Here is a 19,771-nt window from a genome sequence, read left to right as displayed (position 1 = left end):
AAAAACGGAATTTTGATGTCAATAAATGTATCAAAAGAATGTGTTTATAATGCTGATTCTAAATATATAAATTTTATTAAGTTTAGTATTACTCATCAAAGGCTACGAGCCTGAGAAAATTTACCCGATTTTTTAAAGAGGGGGAAACATCCCCTACACGTGAATGAATTTTAATGAAAATCACACCGTCAGATTCAGCGTATCAAAAAACTCTATTACATTGGTTTCAAGCTCATATCTGCAAAAATCTGCAACTTTGTATTTTTTGCCAGAAGAAAAATACACGAATATAGAAGTTAGTTACGTAAGTTAATTTGTAAAGACATCCATTTAGTAAAATTTTTATGCAAATAAAAGCTACATTAACTAAAAAAGATCAGAAATTAAATATAAAAAAAACAAGTTTTTTAAACTGAAAGTAAGGAGCGACATAAAAACTTAAAACGAACAGAAATTATTCCCTATGTGAAAGGGACTGTCCCCCCCTCAATGCCTCGTTCTTTCCGCTAAAGTTTGACCGTGTCTCACAACTTTATTTTTTAAAACAATAAAAACTTTAGCGTAAAGAGCGAATCCTTATGATGATGATTTACAATATATATCAGTTTCATCAAGTTTAGCTATACCGGTCAAAAGTTACGCGCCTGAGAACAATTTGCCTTGTTTGTGAAAAAAGGGGGAAACACCCTCTAAAACTCATAGAACTTTAATGAAAATCACACCATCAGAGAACCCTACTATATAAGTTAAAAGCTCCTATCTCCAAAACTGTGGAATTTTGTATTTTTTGCCAGAAGAAAAATCACGGATGTATATTAAGGCCTACTTGTTATTTTTTTTTTCCCCTGGGGTGATTGTATCGACCCAGTGGTCGTAAAATATCCCGGGGGGGCTCATTCGAAAGGAAATTAAAAGTTCTAGTGTCCTTTTTAAGTAACGAAAAAAAAAAATGGAGTGCAGTTAGGCCCCCTCCGACGCTAATTTTTCTTCAAAGTCATCCGCCGCGAAATCGGAATTAGACAAACCCCGTTTATAGCAAGAGCCTGTGAAATTTGACCCCCAAAACTCTCACACTCTTTGTAACACGCAAGCTTTTCATTCAAACCAGAAAAAAATACTACATGTTTTGAAAAAGCTTGTTTCTGAATGATAAAGAACTGTTTTTCAAAACAATTAAAACTTGTAAACATACCTATGGAGGAGAGATTTTATTTACATAATAGAAAAAAAGTATGCTTTGCCGTTTCTATCGAATATAGTCGTCATATTCTTAAGATTTTGTATTGTTGGAGGGGGGGGAGGCTAAGTCCATCTGAAATTTGAATTTACTAGTAAAACATTTTTCTTTAATTTTTATGGGGGGAATAAAAGAATGAAAAGGGTACTCAAATCGAAAATGGACAAATCCATTGTTTTCAAGGTTAATAATATATTTTGTACAATAAAGAATTTCATAAAACACCATGAAAATTGGAATGCACTGTATGGAGATTATATAGGGTTTTTGCTTGAGCACATTATAGATTGCCAAGTTTTTTAAAAAACCGACTAATCAAGTTATCATATGGAGTAACCACCAGCTTTCTCTAATCGATTGACAAACAAAAAATGAGAGTCACAATAGAAAACCTGTCCGCCAAGGCATGTAGGGTTCATAGTAATAGGTAACTTCCCCTGGTAACCCAATTACTTGAAAATTTACACACATATCCACGTGTAATTCAATGTAAATTTTCAAATAATTGGGCCCTTACTACTCGTGGGAGGATCTTTCCATGGGGGAAGTTTTCATGGGGGAAGGGACATTGCTATAAAGGGGGTGCTGGATTTCACAGCATTATTTAAAAAAAAACGATCAGAAATTAAATTTAAAAAAAAACAATTTTTTCAATTAAAAGTAAGGACCAACACTAAAACCTAAAAGCGACAGAGATTATTGCGTATATGATTGGGTTCGCCTTCTAGTTATTACCTCGCTCTTTACGCTAAAGTTTTTTTTTAATTTCATCAAATCTAGTTATTCTAATTAACGGCCTTTGTGCTTAAGGGGTCATTCTTAAAGAATTAGAAGAAAATTTGAACTTTAGTGAAAAGAGTGAGGTATTGACTAGGGGGTGAATCCCCTAACATACTTGATAAAAATATACGAATATAGAAGTTGATGACGTACGGTAAATCGTAAGTTACGTCAGAACAAAGTTTCGAGAAAGCCGTTTAGCCAAAAAAGGTAAAATTAATATGTCAATTTTGTTTTAATTATTCATGTACGTTGAGCAAAAATCAAAGCTGTATTAATTCAAAAACGTTCAGAAATTAGATAAAAAAAAAGTTATTTTAACTGAAAGTAAGGAGCGACATTAAAACTTAAAACGAACAGAAATTATTCCGTATATGAAAAGGGCTGTCCCCTCCTCAACGCCTCGCTCTTTACGCTAAAGTTTGAATCTGTCTCACAACTTTATTTTTTAAAACGATAAAAAAAACTTTAGCGTAAAGAGCGAGACAAGTTCACCAGGGGGTGAACTTGTCAGGGTAAATTATACACTGGGGGATTTTGCCAGAAGTCCTTGACAAAATTCTTTTTAAATGTCTTGCTTTCTCTTTTGCGTCTCAATTTTACGCGTGGAGTAAGGAAATTGTCCGGAGTAAATTTTCACCGGGATTAAATTGTCTAGAGGATATTTCCGTGGGGAAGGGGATTTCTCCGTGTAGGTGGGGCCAGACTTCCCGACATTACTTAAAAACGATCAGAAATTAAATTAGAAAAAAACAAGGTTTTTTTCAACTGAAAGTAAGAAACGACATTAGAACTTAGAACGAACAGAAATTATTACGTGTATGAAGGGTATTGCCCCCTCCCTAACACCTCACTCTTCGTGTCACAATTTGGATTTTGTCCCAATTCCTTAATAGCAACATCTCAAACACGAGGGTTGTTTAATTGGAACAATAGGAAGCTTTTCTAAAAGTATTAAAAAACTTTAGCTCAAAAAGCGAGGTGTTGCGGAGGGGGCAATCCCCTTCATACACGTAATAATTTCTGTCCGCTTTAAGTTTTAATGTTACTCCTTACTTACAGGTGAAAAAGCTTGTTTTTTTGTTTTTTTATTTAATCATATACAAGACTAATTGGCAAACCAATTGGAGTGAGGAGGTAAAAAAAATAGGAAAATTTAAAGTTTTATAAAGATGTTAATGTAGTTTATGGGCAGGAGTTCTACCTTAAGCTGAATTTACCAGCTAGATATCTCACTTATTGGATGTAGCTCACGGCTAATAACCTTCAAATTAGAGCAAGATTTAAAAGATTTGCAAAAGAAAAGTTGTAGAGAAGACGGGTATACTTGCTCGTATCGCAAAGATGAGGAGTGATTTGGTGCATTGCTGTAACTGGGGCCAGGGGCTTTCTACGACAAGGGAAGGTACATTTGGGGGAAATGAGTTATAACCTCTGGGTGTCTTAAAAAGAATGTCTCCACGATTTATCTTTAGAATAGCGATGACATCTGGAAGATTTGTTTATTAAAAGGCAAGGCCGTATCCAGGGGGGGGGGGTACCCGGTTTGAACCCCCCCCCCCCGAAATTTTTGACCGAGTCGAAAATTAGTAAAACCTAGGTGAAAATCAGTAAAATTAGTCGAAAACTGAGTCAAAAATTAGTACCCCCCCCCCCCGAAAAAGTCAAAAATTAGTACCCCCCCTCCCCCGAAAAAAAAATCCTGGATCCACCCTTGTTAAAAGGTTATCTTAGTTTATTTATTTAATGAAGGGTTTCATTTACGAGATCCGTTGATGCGTGTTCTATGATTTAGGAACTGTGAAGAGTTGGTATTATTTCTAAATTTTTCGTGTACATGGTATTTTTTGTTTTTTAGTACACTTTATCTTACATTGTCTTATAATTATCATAGAATTAACTTATTCATGTGCTATTTTGACGAGTCCCCCCCCCCCCCCCGAAGAATGAAAAAACTTACGCTCCGCCCTACACTCAAGGCACTCTTTTTAGCTTGAACTTTTTTTTTAGTAGGAATGAAGATTTATAATTCATTTCAAAGGTTATAACTTTTTTTGTGTGTGTTTTCTTTTCTTTCCTTTTTTTTTAATAGCAAAATCTACCTTAATTGGGTGTACGCACAAGCTAGGAGTGGAGGAGTTATCCTCTTGCCATTTCCTGTGAGTGTTAAATTCAAGTTAAAAATAACTTGCCACGGGCAAAATGATTAATCAAATAATTTACCCGAACAATCATCTTGGATTGTTTTGTGTCTTCTTTTCAAAACTGATGCTTCTGAGGTCTTTTTTTGTTTGAATTACAGGACTTTTGAACTTCAAGAGATGAAACCCTAAGCTGCAACCGGACTGCAAAGAAATTTCCCGATAATACTAAACGAAATACTGGAAAAGCCACAAATTAGCTTAAATAGTAGAAACGATCTATAATATGCTACAGATGTATGATAACTCGACCTAAACCGAGCGCTGCATAACTGCAAGTGCGACTGAGTAAAAATACACTTGAAGTCTAAAATTCCAGCGTTAGCCTTTTGAAGAATATTTTTTTTAAGTTCTACCTACAAAATTCGAAATCATTGGGACTCAAATAAATAGCTTTGACTTCAGCCTTGGGTTAAGGTCCTGGTAATGGTACGTATTTTGCTCAGGAAACTTTTTTCCAAAAATAATTTTTGGTTCCAAAGATAAATGCTTTACATAACTACCTTGAATTGACATTTTATTCCGAATTAAGGGTAATACACCGAGTTTTTAAATAAACTTGAATTTTTGTCTCCAAAACTGTCTATAATGTCTTTGAACCTCTCCCTTGAAACGTATATGGGAATTTATTTCTGAAGAGGTCTCGTATTTTAATGGAAATTTCAGGCTGCCCCCTTCTCCCACAAAGAAATGTACACAAATATGGGAAACTCATTTAGACCGTAACCAAGTTTCGGTTGCTCTTTAGACATTTAGGGAGACTGCCTCTCTTTTTTATTCGTGGCACTGTCTGCTTTAACCTATACTTCTTGTCGTGACTCCACGACTCAAATTACGTCAGTGGGGAACACTTTATTTATTACCTAAAATATCTTAATTCGCTTACTCCTACTTAAATTTACTTACTCCAACTTTATGTGTAAGCATGGTAAGAACGGTAAGAATGGTAAGAACGTGTAATATCTAAAGAACCAAATTAATTAGAAGAAAATTCAAACCAGTCGAAAGAAACGACTTAGTTTAAGAGGGTGAGTTGTAAATATAAGTTAACAACATGGCATAACACCTTTTAAATTGCTGCATTTATAAAGTAAATATGCACAGACATATTCCAGCTAAAAAAAACAGAGACACAAAATGAAAAAAACCTGGTCATTAAATTCAAAAGCTACATTGAACCTCTTTTAAAGGGACGGGTGATTTGTGGGGTGAAAAAGACAACTAGATGAAGATAGGACTTTTGGCTTTGTCTTTGCTAAATATGGCCTTCTTTGTATGGCCTCCTACTATCTGTCTTGACTTATATTTATGTCCCAATTGAAGTTCCAATTTATGTTCTTTGACGCAACTTTTGAACAAGTCCTTCCATTGGCTGACAAATGTCTAGAAACGTATTGGCGACTCAGTATCTCCCCTTTCCTTTTTAGGAAAGAGTTTGTGGTGCAGTATTTGACCTTATGAGGATTCAAGCGTATCTCTCTTTGTGTTTGACCGTGTTTGACGTCCAAAAGGTATGCAAAATCCGTAAAGACAATAAGGCTTATATCATGCGTGTTTTCGCACCTAGATTGAAAAGGTGTGGATCCCTTTAATTCACAAAAAATAAGAGGCTATATACCTTTTTGGTTTTGAAGTCTTTTCATTGGAAAACCCCTATTTTTCGGTATTTACATTAAAAAAATTAAAAAAAAACGAAAGTGCAGTCTATTGGTGTCGTATGGCACTTTATTATGGCGTTATCAAGTCTACTTTATAAAAATTAATTGGAAATAAAGATTAACTTATAGATGAGCTCTTAAACAGCTCTCTGTGATGTCTTATTAGTCTTCTAGTTCTTCTAGTCAGTTGGGTTAAACCATAGAGATTATCATAGTTCTTCTTTCATTTTCCCCGGGCTTTCAAATTCGGAAATGTAACCCAAAATGATGGCACTATTAAGTCGGATTTATAAAAAAGCGATTAGACATAGAAAACAGTAGCTTCTAAATGAGCCCTTAATCAGCTCTGTATGATGTTCTTGTTCCCTGCTAATGACGAAGAAGAAGAAACAGAAGAAAAAAAGCAGAAAAAAGAGTGCTACCCCTAAAAGAGTGCATCAGTGCTACCCATGCAAAAAAAGTAGTTTTCCTTGTTGTTCAACATGGAGGTAGTAGGTTTCCTATAAATGGTTTTCGACAATAACAATTCCAATACTTTACTTTTCGTTTTGCTCCGACGCCATTTTTTAGGGATTTCAGGCTCTTTTTAAAACATTCCTGCAAATTTGTTTTCAAATGACATTTCGTTCGAAATAATTGAATCAGCTACAAATGAAAATTTTTTCTCGCTAGACAATTAAAAAAAATATATATTTAAACTGGTTACTTTGGGCCGTAGCTCGCTCTTTACTAGGTTGCAGCTCTTGCTGCAACCATGATCTTTCGAAAGGGGTCAATAGGGTGGTCCATAGTCAACTTTTTTGTCTCTTTGTAGTTCTGGGGTTAATGTTTTAGTTATAAAGCTTCATTTTGGTATTCAATTACCTTTCTTGAATTTAACAATGCGCTAACCACTATTATTAAGAAGCGAAGGGGATTAAGGTGCCCCAGATGAAATCTTGGCATGACGTCGTCCGAAAGGTTCTCGAACCGCTTGGGGGATTCCGAAAGCATGGTCACAATTGGGACAAGGTATAGCTGGAGTTGCTTCGACCGCTCACAGAAGACAGAACCCAATGAAAGAATTTGGTCCAGCAGCTTCTTGATGCCGAGTTGGGCTGAATAACCTGTGTTTCGTTTTAAGTCAGTAAGCAAGTAAAGGGGAGCAATACAGGGAGTAGTCATATCTCCTACTCTTTTTATGATTAAATAAAACAAAGTTTTTTAACTGAAGGTAAGGAACTACATTAAAACTTAAAACTAACAGAATTAACTCGATATGTGAGGGGGTTGCCCCCTCCTAAATATTTCTCTCTTTACGCTAAAGTTTGAAGTACTTTTAAAAATCTTTTTATCCTAATTAAACGGGTCTTGTATGTCAGGAGTTTGGACAAAAAGTAAAACTTTAGAGTTTTAATAATGCTCCTTACTTTCAGTTGAAAAAAAACTTTTCTGTATTTAATTCCTGATCGTTTTTCAAATAATGCCGGAATATTTCCCCCGTGGAAAGTTCTTCCGACGTAAAATACATCCTTGGAAAATTATATCCTTGCTGAAGATTCCCTCGGAAAATTTCTTGCAGACGATTCCTCCTGAAAAATTCTCCTTAGCATACTTTCATTTGAAAAAGACTTTAATTCCTCACTGTTTTCTGAAACATGGCGGAGATCCCCCCCCCCCTCCGTGTAAAGTTTCTACTGGAACCCCGCCCCCCTTGGGGAAATTTGCTCCCCCGGAAAATTAGTATATACCAAGGTACTACTTTGCTTGCGCCCCCGTACCAAACAGTTTTTTCTGATAGGTAAACAGGTCATTACACTCGGTCATTACACTCTTTGTCAAGAGGAGACAAACTGAAAAGATAAATTCAATAATTAACAATTATTGGACAGGGTCAATATGCTTTTCATCTGTGGTATTATTTGATTCATTGACAGTTTGATCAATGACAGTAACGTTTCATAGATTTTTTTTCCGTGAAATACTCTAGATTATTTTCTTAGTTTTGAAAACATTTTGTAAGAAACTAAATTTCAGTTGGGGGGAGGGGGAAAAATGAGGTCTGGGGTGAAAATTTGGTCTGAGAGAGGCAGTTGTCCCCTCTGTCCCATAGGAAATTACGCTCCTCAGCCCAGCCCCTTGCCACTTACTGGCAGGGGTGAATCCAGGGAGAGGGTGCGCGCGCCAACCCATATTCTTCCTCTTCTTCTTGCATGAGGGATTCAGTATCACGATGCGTCAGTTGAATGGGATTTCAGTTATACAGGGTTTCAGTTATAACGGGGTTCACTTACCTGGAGCGATTCAGTTTAACGAGGGGGGGGGGGATTTGCTTGTTGGGGGAGATGGGATGATAGGGTACTGTATAATACAGAAGTGATATTTTGGAGCGTATTGTCAATTTAACGAGAATGCTTCACTATAAATAAGGCTATCGTGTTTTACCGAACTTTCTAGGGCAGGGGCAACTATTTAGTTTAAATAATTCTAGGAGGAATTGAGTTTTATGGATGGTATGGAAAAAATGCTACTTGTTAAATATTCGTGTAAACATACGACTAAGAAATCTATTATTTGGGATGTGTGGGTTGCTTTTTTTTTACTTTTCTGAGCTGGATTTCTTAGCCTTTCATAGGTGTGTATGATATTTTCTTGATATAACATAGCAGTGACTACATCAGATGGTTTTGTAGTGCAGTGAGTTGTTAATAGTAGTAGTATTTTCGTGTTTTTTGAAAGCCATTCATACTATATATTAAATGCATTCATATATTTTATTTATAAAAAATAGACGTTAATAAATCAGATTGTTTTTTAGTTCAGTGAATTGTTACTAGTATTTGTATTTTCACGTTTTTTTTTTTTTTTGCAAGCCATTAATAATATACCTTAAGTGCATTCTGATATTTTCTTTATCAAACATATCCGTGACTACATCAGATGGTTTTGTGATGCAGTGATTTGTTACTAGTAGTAGCAATTTCTTGTTTTTTTTTTGCAAGCCATTCATACTATACCTTAAATGCATTCAGATATTTTCTTGATAAAACATAACCATGACTACATCAGATGGTTTTGTAGTGCAGTGAGTTGTTACTAGTAATAGTATTTTCGTGTTTTTTTGCAAGCAATTCATACTATACCTTAAATGCATTCGGATATTTTCTTGATTAAACACAACCTTGACTACATCAGATGGTTTTGTGATGCAGTGAGTTGTTACTAGTAGTAGCACTTTCGTGTTTTTTGCAAGCCATTCATACTATACCTTAAATGCATTCACTTGGCCCAATGTTTACATAAAGTTTTGGTTATTGGAGTATACAGAAGTTTTAAGGAGGAATTGTGTCTGATAGTTGGGGGGGGGTGAGTCGGAGGGTTACTCTATGACCTTTCTAGTATTCTCAATACTCAAAGGTTCAAATGCAAGAACTTATTGATTTTCTTTAATTTATATAAAAATATCTAATCTATCGTGATGAAAACCACAAAGTAATGTATATTTGTTACATGTTCTACACTTATATGTTGATTCATATCGATGTATATCTCTCCATATCAAAAACGAGTTCCGCTGCTTACACCAATAGCATCTATCGTCTTTGACTATATCATCGGGGTTATGGGGATAGTACAATCCTCCTTCAGGTTTCATTACAGAACTCTTAAATTAAACTTATATTAAATTATTAATAAGCCTATTTCCTTCATATGAATAATTTTAATTTTAAACTTAAAATATGCTAAATTCTTGATTTTCATTCTAACTTATTTTCTTTAAAAATTTGGAAAAAAAAAAACCAACTTCACAATAAAGAGTAACAAGTTAAGGATGAGACAGACATATGATCGTTTACATAATTAAATAAATAAAAAATTATATATTTGAAATCAGCATAAAAATATGTTTCTATTGATGTATCCATGGATATCAAAATTCCAGTTTTTAGAGTTTTGGTAACTATTGAACAGTGTCGCTCCTTACTTACAGTTCCATACCACGAAATTTTTGAAAAAATATTAATGTTGTTCCTTAATTTAATTTAAAAAAAAAAAAAAAAAAAACTAGCGATAAAAATTAGTAGAGTGACAAAAAAAACTTATATATTACACCTGTGAAAAGCTAAGAAAACCAGCTCAGAAAAGTAAAAAAAAAAAAAAAATAGCAAGCCACACAACCCAAAACATATATTTCAGACAACACACACCCCAACGAAAGACTAAGAAATCTAGCTCCGAAAAGTACACTGAATCGAACGGTATGATTTTGATTAAAATTCACTGACTTTTAGGGTGAGTTTCCTCCTTTATTCAAAAAATAATGCAAATCTTCTCAGGCGCATAACTTTTGATTGGTAAAACATCTTCTCAGACGCATAACTTTGGATTGGTAAAACTAAATTTAATGAGTTGAAATCACTTATATATTTGAAATCAGCATAAAAAATATGATTCTTTTGATGTATCCATGGATATCAAAATTCCAGTTTTTAGAGTTTCGGTTATTATTGTTATGTTTCTATTGATGTATCCATGGATATCAAAATTCGAGTTTTTTGAGTTTCGGTTACTATTGAACAGTGTCGCTCCTTACTTACAGTTCCTTACCACGAACTGTTTGAAAAAATATTAATGTTGTTCCTTACTTTCATTTAAAAAAAACAAAAAAAAACTAGCTATAAACTTATTAGAGTGAAAAAAAAAACTTATATATTACACCTGTTAAAAGCAAAGAAATCCATCTCAGAAAATTAAAAAAAAAAAAAAAAGCAAGCCACACATCCCAAATCATAGATTTCAGACAACACACACCCCAACGAAAGACTAAGAAATCTAGCTCCGAAAAGTACACTGAATCGAACGGTATGATTTTGATTAAAATTCACTGACTTTTAGGGTGAGTTTCCTCCTTTATTCAAAAAATAATGCAAATCTTCTCAGGCGCATAACTTTTGATTGGTAAAACATCTTCTCAGGCGCATAACTTTTGATTGGTAAAACTAAATTTAATGAGTTGAAATCACTTATATATTTGAAATCAGCATAAAAAATATGATTCTATGGATATATCCATGGATATCAAAATTCCAGTTTTTAGAGTTTCGGTTACTATTGTTATGTTTCTATTGATGTATCCATGGATATCAAAATTCCAGTTTTTAGAGTTTTGGTTACTATTGAAAAGTGTCGCTCCTTACTTACCTTCTTATTTGTGAATTCTGAATATGGATATAAAACAACATCAGTCACTATTTATAGTTGAATAGGACATGGTTGAACAAATCGTCAAATCGTCAAAAAACCTACTTGATCTAATGAAGTGGAACAGAAACTCACCAAACTGAAAAGATAAAATGTAATAATTAACAATTATTAAGTAGATCATGGTTTAATCTAAATAAAATTGCTTTTTACTACTACCGATTGCCAAGCAGTAAGAGGAAATTACAATTCTTACTTTTGGTTCAAAAACTCTTTTTTTATTCAATTTTTGATTGTTTTCCAAATCATACCCAGGCCTAACTGAGAGATTATGTGAAGTATCGGTCCCTTAAATCCTTGGCTAATTGCTTTTTAAAATATTTAAATCAGTAATTGCACGTTGATTAATACATCCTATGTTTAAATTTGCAATTTCAATTTTGTATAAAATTTGAATATACGTAAAAAATTGGCGATGAATAGTAACTTTGGAATACTTTGGAATAAATTTCAAAATTCTGAGTTTGGAATAACTTCGGATAAAAAATGGAATTCTATTTTATTCTGTTAGAACTATTTTGGATTTGTGTTAACTATTTTTTTATTTTTAAGAATAATTTATTGTTTTGTAAGAAATAATTTGGATTTCTTACAACTTTTTATATTTTTTAAGAATTATTTCTGTTTCGTAAGAACAATTATTCTGTTAGTACTATTTTGGATTTGTCTAAAGTATTTTTGTATTTTGTAAGAATGATTTTTGCTTTTTAAGAACTATTTTTGGAATTTGTTTGAACTTTTTGTATTCTGTAAGAACTACTTTCGGTGTTGTTAGAATTTTCGGGCTTTGTGACAAGTATTTCATATTTTGCAGAAAGCTATTTTTAATTCTGTTAAAACTATTTTGGATTTGTGTAAAGGATTTTTTATATTTTTAAGAATAGTTTTTGTTGTTTAAGAACTATTTTCAATTTTCTTACAACTTTATATATATATATATATATATATATATATATATATATATATATATATATATATGTTAAAACTATTTTGGATTTATGTAAAGGATTTTTTCGATTTTTAAGAATAGTTTTTGTTGTTTAAGAACTATTTTCGATTTTCTTACAGCTTTTTGTATTTTGCAAGAATTGTTTCTGCTTTGTAAGAATTATTTTTGGAATAAGTTTGAATTTTTTTTGTATGCTATAATAACTATTTGAGATGTTGTTAGAAATTTTAGTGTCTTGAAGCAAGTATTTGGTATTTTGCATCAAGTATTTTATATTCTGTTAGAACTATTGTGGATTTGTGTAAAGTATTTTTGTATTTATCACGAATAATTTTTGTTTTGTAAGAACTATTTTGGATTTCTTAAAACTTTTTGTATTTTTTAAGAATTATTTCTGTTTTGTAAGAACTGCTTTGGATTTTGTCTGAACTTTTATATTCTGTAAGAACTATTTTTAATGTTGTTAGAAATCTTTTGGTTTTTTAACAAGTATTTTGTATTTTGCAAGAACTATTTTTTATTCTGTTAGTACTATTTTGGATTTGTCTAAAGTATATTTGTATTTTGTAAGAACTATTTCCGGATTTTTCTGAACTTTTTTGTATTCTGTAAGAACTGTTTTCGATGTTTTCGAAATTTTTGCTATTTTTGAAAAGCATTTTATATTTTGTAGTAACTATATTTTATTCTGCTAGAACTATTTTGGATTCGTTTAAAATATTTTTTCTATTTTGTAAGAATAATTTTTTGTTTTGTAAGAACTATTTTAGATTTTTTAAAACTTCTTGTATTTTTTAAGAATTATTTATGTTCAGTAAAAATTATTTTTAGAATATTTTTGAACTTTTGTATTCAATTAGAACTATTTGGGATGTTGTTAGAATTTTCATATTTTGAAGCAAGTGTTTTGTATTATGTAGCAAATGTTTTTTAATCTGTGAACTATTTTTTTTTTATTCTGTTAGAACTATTTTGGATTTGTCTAAAGTATTTTTGTATTTTTTAAGAACTATTTCCGGATTTTTCTGAACTTTTTGTATTCTGTAAGAACTGTTTTCGATGTTTTTGAAATTTTTGCTATTTTTGAAAAGCATTTTATATTTTGTAGTAACTATTTTTTATTCTGCTAGAACTATTTTGGATTCGTTTAAAATATTTTTTCTATTTTGTAAGAATAATTTTTGTTTTGTAAGAACTATTTTGGATTTTTTAGAACTTATTGTATTTTGTAGACACACACACACATACACACACACACACAGACGACACACTCAAAGTGACGACTTACACATAGAGATGACACACACACACACACAGAGACGACAAACACACACACACAGATACGACACACACACAGATCTTACACACAAAAATTGTCTAATTACACATAGAGACGACACATAAAATCCTAGAATGACCCCCCATATAGACGTCACAACTCGCTAGACGCCACGAACAAAGATACGAACCCACCCCAGCTAACCCAAAAACACAGTCATTACCCCACACCAGCTACTAAACACGAACATAGAGGACAAAATACAAAAACACGACACACACACACACAGATACGACACACACACACAGAGACAACACAGACATAGAGATGACAGACAAAGAGACGACACACACACATAGAGAAAACACAGACAAAGCGACGACACACGCACAGAGAGGAAAAAACACACAGAAACGACACACACACACACAGAGAAGACACACACATAGAGACAACACAGACATAGAGATGACAGACACACAGATACAAAACACCCACAGAGACAGAGTCCACTCAAACAGAGAGAGAGACAAACACACACACACACAACACACACACACAGAGACTACACACACACAGATAGTACACAGACACAGAGACGACACACACACACACAGAGTCCACTCAAACAGAGAGAGGACAAACACACAGAGACGACAGACACAAAGAGACGAATCACTTGCCTTTCCTTGGCACCTTTCCAAACGAGCTGGGATTCCCCACTGATTCCTACACATTGCAAAAAAGTTACCAGCATGAAAACTCCCCGTTTTCAACCAGTCTGGTTTTTTTACACGACACAAACCCCGAGTATTAGTGATAGATATATCCAAAAAGTTGGGTTTAATCTAGTTTCACTTATAGTGGCGCGCCACTCTAAGTGAACCTAGATTAACCCCAACTTTTGGATATCTCTCTCACTATGACTCTGTTTGTGTGTCGTGTCAAAAAACCAGTCTGGTTGAAAACGTGGAGTTTTCATGCTGGTCACTTTTTGCAATGTGTAGGAATCAGTGGGGAATCCCCACTCGTTTGGAAAGGTGCCAAGGAAAGGCAAGTGATTCGTCTCTTTGTGTCTGTCATCTCTGTGTGTTTGTCCTCTCTCTGTTTGAGTGGACTCTGTGTGTGTGTGTGTCGTCTCTGTGCATGTGTCCTCTCTGTGGGTGTTTCGTATCTGTGTGTGTGTGTGGTCTCTGTGTGTGTTTGTCTCCTCTCTCTGTTTGAGTGGACTCAGTTTCTGTGGGTGTTTTGTATCTGTGTGTCTGTCATCTCTATGTCTGTGTTGTCTCTATGTGTGTGTCGTCTCTGTGTGTGTGTGTGTAGTGTCTGTGTGTTTTGTACTCTCTGTTAGTGTTTATTCGCTTTGTGTGTGTTGTCTATATTTTTGTTTGTAGTCTGTTTGTCTGTCATCTCTATGTGTGTGTTTTCTGTATATGTGTGTGTCGTCTCTGTGTGTGTGTGTCGTGTCTGTGTGTTTTGTGCTCTCTGTGAGTGTGTCGTCGCTTTTTGTGTTTGATATATGTGTGTGTGTTGTATATGTGTGTTTGTCGTCTCTGTTTGCGTGTCGTCTCTCTATGTGTGTCGTTTCTGTGTGTTTGTCGTCTCTGTGTGTATGTGTCGTCTCTATGTGTAAGTCGTCACTTTGAGTGTGTCGTCTCTGTGTGTGTGTGTCGTCTCTGTGTGTGTGTGGTTGTCGTCTGTGTGTGTGTGTGTGTGTCATCTCTCTGTGTTAGTGGTCTCTTTGAGTGTGTCGTCTCTGTGTGTGTGTGTGTGTGTGTGTGTGTGTGTGTGTGTGTCTACAAAATACAAGAAGTTCTAAAAAATCCAAAATATTTCTTACAAAAAAAAAATTATTATTACAAAATAGAAAAAATATTTTAAACGAATCCAAAATAGTTCTAGCAGAATAAAAAATAGTTACTACAAAATATAAAATGCTTTTCAAAAATAGCAAAAATTTCAAAAACATCGAAAACAGTTCTTACAGAATACAAAAAGTTCAGAAAAATCCGGAAATAGTTCTTACAAAATAAAAAAATACTTTAGACAAATCCAAAATAGTTATAACATAATAAAAAAAAAATAGTTCACAGATTAAAAAACATTTGCTACATAATACAAAACACTTTCTTCAAAATATGAAAATTCTAACAACATCCCAAATAGTTCTAATTGAATACGAAAGTTCAAACATATTCTAAAAATTATTTTTACTGAACATAAATAATTCTTAAAAAATACAAGAAGTTATAAAAAATCTAAAATAGTTCTTACAAAAAAAAATTTATTCTTAAAAAATATAAAAAATATTTTAAACGAATCCAAAATAGTTCTAGCAGAATAAAATATAGTTACTACAAAATATAAAATGCTTTTCAAAAATAGCAAAAATTTCGAAAACATCGAAAACAGTTCTTACAGAATACAAAAAAGTTCAGAAAAATCCGGAAATAGTTCTTACAAAATACAAAAATACTTTAGACAAATCCAAAATAGTTCTAACAGAATAAAAAATAGTTCTTGCAAAATACAAAATACTTGTTAAAAAACCAAAAGATTTCTAACAACATTAAAAATAGTTCTTACAGAATATAAAAGTTCAGACAAAATCCAAAGCAGTTCTTACAAAACAGAAATAATTCTTAAAAAATACAAAAAGTTTTAAGAAATCCAAAATAGTTCTTACAAAACAAAAATTATTCGTGATAAATACAAAAATACTTTACACAAATCCACAATAGTTCTAACAGAATATAAAATACTTGATGCAAAATACCAAATACTTGCTTCAAGACAATAAATTTTCTAACAACATCCCAAATAGTTATTATAGCATACAAAAAATTCAAACTTATTCCAAAAATAATTCTTACAAAGCAGAAACAATTCTTGCGAAATACAAAAAGTTGTAAGAAAATTGAAAATAGTTCTTAAACAACAAAAACTATTTTTAAAAATAGAAAAAATCCTTTACACAAATCCAAAATAGTTTTAACATATATATATATATATATATATATATATATATATATATATATATATATATATATATATATATAAAAGTTGTAAGAAAATTGAAAATAGTTCTTAAACAACAAAAACTATTCTTAAAAATAGAAAAATCCTTTACACAAATCCAAAATAGTTTTAACAGAATTAAAAATAGCTTTCTGCAAAATATGAAATACTTGTCACAAAGCCCGAAAATTCTAACAACACCGAAAGTAGTTCTTACAGAATACAAAAAGTTCAAACAAATTCCAAAAATAGTTCTTAAAAAACAAAAATCATTCTTACGAAATACAAAAATACTTGAGACAAATCCAAAATAGTACTAACAGAATAATTGTTGTTACGAAACAGAAATAATTCTTAAAAAATATAAAAAGTTGTAAGAAATCCAAATTATTTCTTACAAAACAATAAATTATTCTTAAAAATAAAAAAAATAGTTAACACAAATCCAAAATAGTTCTAACAGAATAAAATAGAATTCCATTTTTTATCCGAAGTTATTCCAAACTCAGAATTTTGAAATTTATTCCAAAGTATTCCAAAGTTACTATTCATCGCCAATTTTTTACGTATATTCAAATTTTATACAAAATTGAAATTGCAAATTTAAACATAGGATGTATTAATCAACGTGCAATTACTGATTTAAATATTTTAAAAAGCAATTAGCCAAGGATTTAAGGGACCGATACTTCAAATAATCTCTCAGTTAGGCCTGGGTATGATTTGGAAAACAATCAAAAATTGAAAAAAAAAGAGTTTTTTGAACCAAAAGTAAGAATTGTAATTTCCTCTTACTGCTTGGCAATCGGTAGTAGTAAAAAGCAATTTTATTTAGATTAAACCATGATCTACTTAATAATTGTTAATTATTACATTTTATCTTTTCAGTTTGGTGAGTTTCTGTTCCACTTCATTAGATCAAGTAGGTTTTTTGATGATTTGACGATTTGTTCAACCATGTCCTATTCAACTATAAATGGTGACTTTGATGTGGTTTATATCCATATTCAGAATCCACAAATAAGAAGGTAAGTAAGGAGCGACACTGTTCAAGAGTAACCGAAACTCTAAAAACTGGAATTTTGATATCCATGGATACATCAATAGAAACATAACAATAGTAACCGAAACTCTAAAAACTGGAATTTTGATATCCATGGATATATCCATAGAATCATATTTTTTATGCTGATTTCAAATATATAAGTGATTTCAACTCATTAAATTTAGTTTTACCAATCAAAAGTTATGCGCCTGAGAAGATGTTTTACCAATCAAAAGTTATGCGCCTGAGAAGATTTGCATTATTTTTTGAATAAAGGAGGAAACTCACCCTAAAAGTCAGTGAATTTTAATCAAAATCATACCGTTCGATTCAGTGTACTTTTCGGAGCTAGATTTCTTAGTCTTTGGTTGGTGTGTGTTTTGTCTTAAATCTATTATTTGGATTGTGTGGCTTGCTATTTTTTTTTTTTTTACTTTTCTGAGCTGGATTTATTAGCTTTTAAAAGGTGTAATATAAAAGTTTTTTTGTCAATCTAATAATTTTTATCGCTAGTTTTTTTTTTTTTTTTTAACTGAAAGTAAGGAACAACATTAATATTTTTTCAAACAGTTCGTGGTAAGGAACTGTAAGTAAGGAGCGACACTGTTCAATAGTAACCGAAACTCAAAAAACTGGAATTTTGATATCCATGGATACATCAATAGAAACATAACAATAGTAACCGAAACTCTAAAAACTGGAATTTTGATATCCATGGATATATCAATAGAATCATATTTTTTATGCTGATTTCAAATATATAAGTGATTTCAACTCATTAAATTTAGTTTTACCAATCAAAAGTTATGCGTCTGAAAAGATGTTTTACCAATCAAAAGTTATGCGCCTGAGAAGATTTGCATTATTTTTTGAATAAAGGAGGAAACTCACCCTAAAAGTCAGTGAATTTTAATCAAAATCATACCGTTAGATTCAGTGTACTTTTCGGAGCTAGATTTCTTAGTCTTTCGTTGGGGTGTGTGTTGTCTGAAATCTATGATTTGGGATGTGTGGCTTGCTATTTTTTTTTTTTTTACTTTTCTGTGCTGTTTTTATTTGCTTTTCACAGGTTTAATATATAAGTTTTTTTGTCAATATAATTAGTTTTTTCGCTAGTTTTTTTGTTTTTTTTTAACTGAAATTAAGGAACAACATTAATATTTTTTAAAAAATTTGGTGGTAAGGAACTGTAATTAAGGAGTGACATTGTTCAATAGTAACCGAAACTAAAAAAACTGGAATTTTGATATCCATGGATACATCAATAGAAACATATTTTTATGCTGATTTCAAATATATAATTTTTTTATTTATTTAATTATGTAAACGATCAAAAGTCTGTCTCATCCTTAAATTTTTACTATTTATTGTGAAGTTGGTTTTTTTTTCCCATATTTTTAAATAAAATAATTTAGAATTAAAATAAAGAATTTATAAAATTTTAACTTTAAAATTAAAAGTATTTATATTAAGTAAATAGGCTTCTTAATAATTTAATATACTTTTACTTTCAGAGTTCTGTAATAAAACCCGAAGGAGGATTGTACTATCCCCATAACCCCGATGATATAGTCAAAGACGATAGATGCTATTGGTGTAAGCAGCAGAATTGGTTTTTGATATGGAGAGATATACATCGATATGAATCAACATATAAGTGTAGAACATGTAAAAAATATACATTACTTTGTGGTTTTCATCACGATAGATTAGATATTTTTATATAAATTAAAGAAAATCAATAAGTTCTTACATTTGAATCTTTGAGTATTGAGAATATTAAAAAGGTCATAGAGTAACCCTCCGACTCACCCCCCCAACTATCAGACAAAATTCCTCCTTAAAACTTCTGTATACTCCAATAACCAATACTTTATGTAAACATTGGTCCAAGTGAATGCATTTAAGGTATAGTATGAATGGCTTACAAAAAACACGAAAGTGCTACTACTAGTAACAACTCACTGCATCACAAAACCATCTGATGTAGTCACGGCTGTGTTTAATCAATAAAATATCCGAATACATTCAAGGTATAGTATGAATTGCTTTCAAAAAACAATAAAGGGCACTTACTATTAAAAACTAAATTAACTAAAAAACAATATTATTTAGTAATTTTTTTGTTTTATAAATAAAATATATGAAATAAATTAAGGTTCTTTATGAATGGCCTGCAAAAAAAACACGAAAGTGATAAAAATATAAAAAAATAGATTAAAAACAAAACAATATTATTTTGTAAATGCTTTTTTTTATAAATAAAATATCTGAAATCACTTAAGGTTTAATATTAATAGCTTGCAAAAAAAAAAAACGTGAAAAAAAAAATAAAATTAAAAATTAAATTCAAAAAAAAAAAA

At 31.7% G+C, this 19,771-nt stretch overlaps 1 protein-coding gene across 3 annotated transcripts in view; it reads left to right on the top strand.

Moving 5' to 3' along the window:
* Positions 1-19,771, top strand: part of LOC148951031 (uncharacterized) — a 138,520-nt gene that overhangs the window by 55,777 nt on the left and 62,972 nt on the right. Inside the window, exon 1 of one of the 3 annotated variants that reach the window (XM_089090571.1) lies at positions 4,527-4,647. The exons of 1 other annotated variant lie outside the window; for it this stretch is intronic. In XM_089090571.1, the coding sequence (XP_088946697.1) occupies positions 4,645-4,647 (3 nt within the window). In that variant the 5' untranslated portion in view covers positions 4,527-4,644. Of the gene's footprint in view, positions 1-4,526; positions 4,648-5,615; positions 5,730-19,771 lie in introns of those variants that run through there. One more of the 3 variants, XM_089090570.1, reaches the window with a different exon arrangement.

This window comes from Artemia sp. Qi Xiang Cuo, chromosome 6 (genome assembly GCF_049724085.1).
Source record: "Artemia sp. Qi Xiang Cuo chromosome 6, ASM4972408v1, whole genome shotgun sequence".
Taxonomy (NCBI): domain Eukaryota; kingdom Metazoa; phylum Arthropoda; class Branchiopoda; order Anostraca; family Artemiidae; genus Artemia; species Artemia sp. Qi Xiang Cuo.
The sequence above is the reverse complement of the archived record's forward strand: the minus strand, read 5'-3'. Positions and strand labels throughout refer to the sequence as shown.